We start from the raw sequence: 6,799 nt of genomic DNA on the forward strand, positions 1-6,799 counted from the left end.
GGAGGCAGGAAGAAGGTAAGGGCCGATGCTCTTGGGAACGGAAAAAAATAAGAACGAGGCCCAGTAATTATTTTGATGAAGAATGTGGGAGGGAAGGTTGGAGGTGTGCGCTCGGGGGCACTACGTAGCTACGTATCACCCTGCGCGTGATACATAGCGCCACCGATCAAATGAACATAAATATATTACTTGTAGTATCAATTTTCTTTTTCCACATGTAGCATATAAGGATATTATACGTACTCAATTATTCATGTTGTGGCTGAGAAAATGTAATCTAACTTAATGAAGTTATTAAAAAATAATCTAAAATTTTAACTAAGTTATAGAAACATGCGCTGTTAAGTCTTTCTTACATCTAAACAACATATACTTACAAGTTTCGGTTCTCAAAAAAGAACTTACATATTTAAGCTGACTATTCTACACTCCACTGAAAACATGCACTATATAGATATATATATGCTGCTACGCGCATGGGACCACTGCATGGCTGCTATGTAGCACGATACGTCACACAGCCACGTCACCACAGCTAGCTCCCTGGTTTTGTGTAACCGAGAACAGAGTAGACCGCCTGGATGACGGTGCAGACGAGGCCAACGGTGGCCGCCACGAGGCCGGCGATGAGCCACGGGTTGGCGAAGTACTTCTTCTTCAGCCACGCCATCCACCGCCGCGGCCGGCTCTGGAACCGCCGCTCGAGCACCTGGCACACCGGCCTCAGGTAGTTCATGTCGGCGTCGTCCGCGTCGAACACGGCGCCCTTGCACAGGTCGGCGAAGTGCTTGGCGACCTCGCCGTTGTGCCCCAGGCCGTGCACGATCACGCCCCGCCGCGACAGCAGCTCCACGTCCGCCGCCGTGCACGCCAGCTGCGACATGAACACGCAGTACGCCGTCACGTGGCTCCCCGCCGCCGCCGGGTTCGACTGCTCCAGCGCCATCAGGTTGCGGAGCAGCGGCCACGTCTCCGCGTCCACGGTCAGCTGCGGCATCTCCAGCGTGCCGCCGCCCCACCCGCTCACCTTCACGTCGAGGACGCACCGCGCGCCGCCGCGCTGATCATCGAGAGGCCGCTTCTTGAACGTTACGCCGGCGAAGTAGTACTCCATCGCCGTGCGCCACCGCCCCACGGGCCTACCGCCGCCGCGGCGGCGGCTACCGGTGCTGGCGGCGGACGCCAGTACTGTAGGCGTGAAGTGCATGTGCAGCAGGTGGAGGAGGTTGGCTGGCTCCGGCGGCCGCTCCGGCTCCTCCACCTTGGTCGGCGTCGCGACGGAGTACCCGTTCACCCGCAGGAGCTCGCGCGCGTACCTCGCGATGGCGTGCACCGCCGGAGTCTGGCCGTCGAGGAACGTCAGCTGGTGGATCTTGTCGACGACGAAGAAGGGAATCTGGTTCTCCGCGAGGTAGAACACGTCGCGGACCACCGCCACGGCCTCCTGCTGGTCGACGGCGGATTCTTCCCTCTCCTCCATCGACGGCACGACGCGGTTAGCCTCTGCCGCCACGGGCACCTTGCTGCGGCGCCTGACGACGACGTCGCGGAGGCGGACGAGCACGTAGCACGCGTCGAGCAGCCGCCGGCGCAGGAGCCCCGTGTAGCTCGCGACATGAAACCATCTGCTCACGCGGAGCACGATGCCATCCGCCGTGGTCTCCTCCTCCTCTTCCACCTCCTCGTCCTCAGGTCGGCGCCTCATCACGACGTCGCCGAAGCGGACGAGGATGTAGCAGCCGTCGAGCAGCAGCCAGCGCAGGAAATCCTTGCTCTGGACGTGATCGAACGACAGCTTGTAGCATCTCCGCGCGCGAGCCTCCATGCGCGCGAGCTCGGTGATGAAGTCCTCCAGCTGCAGCGGCGCGGTGGTGTGCGCCGCCGCCGCCGACAGGACCTCCTGGAGCCTACCCACCTTGTCGGAGTCCCTGGCGAGCTTGGACCTGCAGTCGCAGCTGCGGTTGTACGGCCCGATGGAGACGAAGTGCGGCTCGTACTCCTGCTTGTCGACGTTGCGGGTGAGCTCGGCGACCTTGTCGATCATGATTGACGGCGGAGCAGCTGACTCGCCGCCGGCCCGCCCCGTCGTCGGCGAGTTCAGGCTTGCGAGTTCATGCTTCAGTTCTTGCGCCAGTAGTGAGGCCATCTCAATGACATGTTGATCTGTAATCCAATATCACAAAATCGTCAGGTGTTTGCTAGATGATTATTAGACTTATCCAAATTGTTGAGCTGATCCAAGAAAGAGTCTTGTTGACACCTAGCCTCTCCATCTATGCAGCAGCAGGACAAGTAGGATTGCCTCCCTCTCCCTTTCTTCCTTTCTTGACTCTGCTGCAGCCTGCAGGTCTTCAGCATATACACCTGCAGGAAAACAGAGCAGCTGCCCTAGCACTCCATGGATGGCCAAGAATATATATATATAGGGAGTTTAAAGAACAGTACTTTACTACGAGTTGGTAGCTGCATAAAATTCACCAAATTAATTCATGCCATCATACTCGCGATAAGATCAAATCAACGAGGTGATTCACAGTTTCTTCACACTCTGGAGAGTACCATCATTTTACAGAAAATATTAACCGAAAGGTACGACAGTGGGACACACTTTGGAGAGAGATGGCAGACGTTATTACAAGTCAGTCAACCAGTAGGGATCGAGCAAGGGTACTGGTCTTGTTAATTTGAGACTCAATGTGTCCCGATTCTTTGATGGCTGGGGAGTGGGGACAAACTCGAGAGATATACTAGCACCAGCTTACGACTGACCATACTATAGCTTGAAAGGTCGCGTGGATGTTTCACGTGCAGCAAAGAATCCGGTCACTGTGGATGTCAGTCCAATTGTCTCAGTCCGTCAAGTTTTCAGTATTAGTTAGTCCAGTAGAGTGTTGACTTGTCCTGATATGGTGCTTGAGTATTAGTGGAGCGTAAACTACTGCAAATCTCCATGGTGATAGTATGTGGTTTTGAAAAAGTAAATGCAAACTTAAATTCACTCAAAAACCAGAAAACATTTTTTGTCCATCTCGTTACTCATGTCAACTAAAAAAATCATATTTTTCTTTAAAATATAAATAAGATAGATCAACATGTGATATGTTACTTCAAAAAAAATAATAAATATGACTGTCAATAGTACGCATTATTCATAATCATATTTTCGACTTATCCCATGTTAATTTGTTTTATACCAATTATTTTTACAGTTGCTTTAATTTATATTTTTTACTGGCAGGCATTAAAAAGAGGCTTCACTCCCCGCAAAAAAAAACAAAAAAAGAAAAAAAAGAGACTTCACTCGTGGGAAGAAAAACCAACTTCATCAATCCCCAAATGGATAGAATCCCCAGACGCTATACTTTCTAAACTCAAAGATTAAATTAGTGACTTCGCTGTCTGTCTTAATAAGGCCCCCTTTATTCAAAGGAAATTCATAAGAATTTTAGAGGATTTTATTTCTATAGGAATTTTTCCTATAAAGCCCTTTGAATCAAAGGAATGAACCCTATGGAATCCTATGAAATTCCTATGAAATGTCTCTTCCCATACAAGTTTTGGAGGAATTTTAACAAGAGGTAGAATCTCATAGAAGAAATCCTTTGAGTCTTTATCTCTCCTTAAATTCCTGTGTTTTTCCTGTGGTCCAATCAAACGGTCATTCCTATATTTTTCCTGTGTTTTGCAATCCTCTGTTTTACACTTATATTCCTATTAGAATCCTATTTTTTTCTATTCCTCTGTTTTTTCATTCCTGTGATTAAAGGGCCCTAAGATTGTTCCCATCATCATCGCAAAGATCGTAGAGACGATCAACAAATTGGACGTGTGCACTGCAGACGCATGGAATATGGGAAAAGAGGTACTATGCGAAGCAGACACACGTCTTCTATGTACAGCTACATTTATTGCGACATTCCATTCCTCATTAACCACAAACAAAATTACCTCACCCAGGTGGCCACATATGCATATAAGAATGTGGTCCATCTTTCGGGCATGTTCACCTTGATGCCAAAAAAAAAATCTTACTAAATTTTAGTAAATTTGTCAAAATTTTAGTAGAATTTCTTATATAGTTACTAAAATTTGGCAGCAAACTAAATATAGCTATTTTTTTTGGTAACATTACCAAAATTTGGTAAGGTGATATCAAAATGAGCAGGCCCTTCACCTCGACAAAGAAGTACAAGAACATCTACTCCGGCTCACATTCTAGAAGCTTCATGACACCATGATCGGTAGAAGCTTCATGACCAAATTAAGTGGACCAGGAATAAATATATAAAAAGTTGACCCTGGGTCAAGGCAACTTTGCTGTGGCTATTGGCCAATAATCTTGAATTCTTGATGACTAGGGCTCGATAAAGATTGGCCGCTGCTAAAGGGGATAGTACTACTGTCGGATGCCTGCTTTGCTTTCATTTGCGTGCAGCCTTGCAGTCTTAATTTGTATTTTCGATCAGATTTGTAAATCTCGGCCTTTGCCTGCATGATTAACTGTTAAGCTAATCGGTCGATTGTCGTCCTTCTGTTTATTCTCAGTTTTCTTTGGCAAAAGGCAAAGGTAATTTAGGACCTATTTTGGTTCTCTACCCTACAAATTAATTGAGACAAAATTTGGCACTACCGTTTTGATAGGACAAAGTTAGCTAGCCTATGTTTGGTTTAATACTAATATAAAGCCAAATTTTAGTAGGATGGTGAAGAAGATTCTATAATATAGCCAAATTGAACATGGGCACTACCAAATGTTTGGCTTCAATCTAAACTAGCACGTTTACGATTCAAGTTACCAAAATTTTGATAGGAGCACGTTTTGGCCTTATTTTGTTTGCAACATATAGTGGAATCACCCTTTTTAAGCTTCCTCGATTATTCCTATTTCTCTTGTGATCTCACAAACAATCGCCATATGTGTGCACTTTACCTGTTAAAAAATTGTCATGGACGATATGTTATACTAGCTACTCCGAGTAGTAACACCTTTACTTGTCTACAAATACTCCCCCAGTCCTTAAAAAAACTACTAATGACAATTATATCCATGCCCCTCTTTTAACCCCGACTGTTGTTTTTCTCTCATTTTTTTAGGGTTTGTATTTTTACCCCTTATTTTTAAAATTGATTAGACGTTTGCCCTCACTTTTGACGCCTATTAGGCAGGTCCACTACACTAAACATGCCTTGTAGAGATATTTTCCTAATACTATAGAGATATTTTTAAAATGTCTTTATAGTGTTGTGGTCTCGTAAGTGTTTTATGGTGAATTATCTCTAGGAACTAAGAGACTTTTATAATTTGTCTCTATGCAAAATAGAAGTACTTCATAGACGAATTGTCTCTACGAACTAAGAGTCATTTTATAAAACGTTTCTATGCAAAATAGAGGCGCTTTATAGCAAATCAAAGTGAAAAAAGAGAAAAAAAAATCATTCCTTACCAATCCCTGAGCTCATGACATCTTGAGTTGACAAATTTTACTTTCAATTAACTAACCATCTCAGCCTCATATAATTACTTATATAAATGTGCTTCGTCTTGAGTTGACCATTTCTATCTTCAATGAACTAATCATCTCAACCTCATGTAATTACTTATATATATGTGCTTCGTGTTGCTTATATCTAGTTACTTAGTATATATTAATATTCAAAAAAGTGGCTCTACAGAGGTTTAAATGCCTCGAGTAAATACCTTTACATATGAGTCAAATTTTAAAGTGCTAGATAGATGTCTCTACAAAATAAATTTAATAAAATATGCTAAAAGTGTCTCTAAAGTAAAAGTATTTTAGGTGGTTAGAAAGTGTCTCTAGATTATAGAGCTCCGGATTCAGAGGCAATTTGAAAATTACCTAGACAAAAGTACCTCTACATAATATTTTGGTTGTACTGGTCCCACGGTTTTTAGTTAAATAAATACTAACGGAAATAAAAAACGATTTATGAAATATTGATTTACCGTTCTACCCATACGGTACTCCCCTAGCTATCCCATCACCACCCAAAAACCCAAGAGGAGGCGATGGCTGTGGCGGTTCTCCGGCGAGCACACAGCTACGGTGAGTGTGGTGGGTCCCTAGGGGTGTCGAGGCAGTGGCCGCTGGGTTTCTAGCGCAGCGAGTGGCAACAAGGTGCATGGAGCCCAGCAACGATCGCGGAGCTTTTTGCGCCCTGGCTCCAAAGCAGGCGAAGGCCACTAGGCCTGTTCGTGCCCTGCTGTAGTGAGCGGAGGCCAGGTGCACGATGGCTGCGGCCTGCGGGCTTCCCGTGCCCATCCGCTAGCAACTCGGTAGCTGGTAGCTGGAAGGGAGGTGGAGGTGCTGCCAGATGATCTCAGGAAGGAAGGTGAAGGTGACGGGAAGAGCTTCAATAGTGGAAATTCTCTTAAAATTTTGTCGAAACTTTTTGGCATCTAACCACCCATCTTGCCATCACCTCATCTGGAAAAAAAGTAAGCACACTATGAAAATCAAAATCTTCCTTTGGCTCTTATTCAGTTCGCCGACCTTGTCGATGATGATTGGCGTCGAGCAGGGGCGAATGCATCAAGTAAAAGGAGTGGTAGCCAAGGGTCTATTGCTAATTAGACTAAGGAATTAAAAATATCAAGGGGCCATTTGCCCCCTCTCGGTGTAAATTAACTAGGGACCAAGGCCCCCACTTGGTATACTCTAGATCCATCCCTGACATCGAAGTAGTGTTGTCGCTGCCATACTCCATTGTCGACGGCTTTAAGCTAGTGAGTTTAGTAGTTGCGCCAATATTGAAGGAATGTCAATGACATGTTCATCTA

The 6,799-nt window shown here is 45.6% G+C and overlaps 1 protein-coding gene across 1 annotated transcript; it reads right to left on the reverse strand.

The window, feature by feature from the left end:
* Positions 1–213: 213 nt before the first annotated feature.
* On the reverse strand, positions 214–2,521 carry LOC127782570 (uncharacterized). Its single transcript, XM_052309830.1, has 2 exons — positions 2,261–2,521; positions 214–2,163 (listed from the first exon to the last, which is right to left on the reverse strand). The coding sequence occupies exons 1-2, from the start codon at positions 2,271–2,273 to the stop codon at positions 536–538; spliced, it is 1,641 nt and encodes a 546-aa protein (XP_052165790.1). The 5' UTR covers positions 2,274–2,521; the 3' UTR covers positions 214–535.
* Between the last annotated feature and the right edge of the window lie 4,278 nt (positions 2,522–6,799).

Source organism: Oryza glaberrima, chromosome 8 (assembly GCF_000147395.1).
Source record: "Oryza glaberrima chromosome 8, OglaRS2, whole genome shotgun sequence".
NCBI classification, from domain to species: Eukaryota; Viridiplantae; Streptophyta; class Magnoliopsida; order Poales; family Poaceae; genus Oryza; species Oryza glaberrima.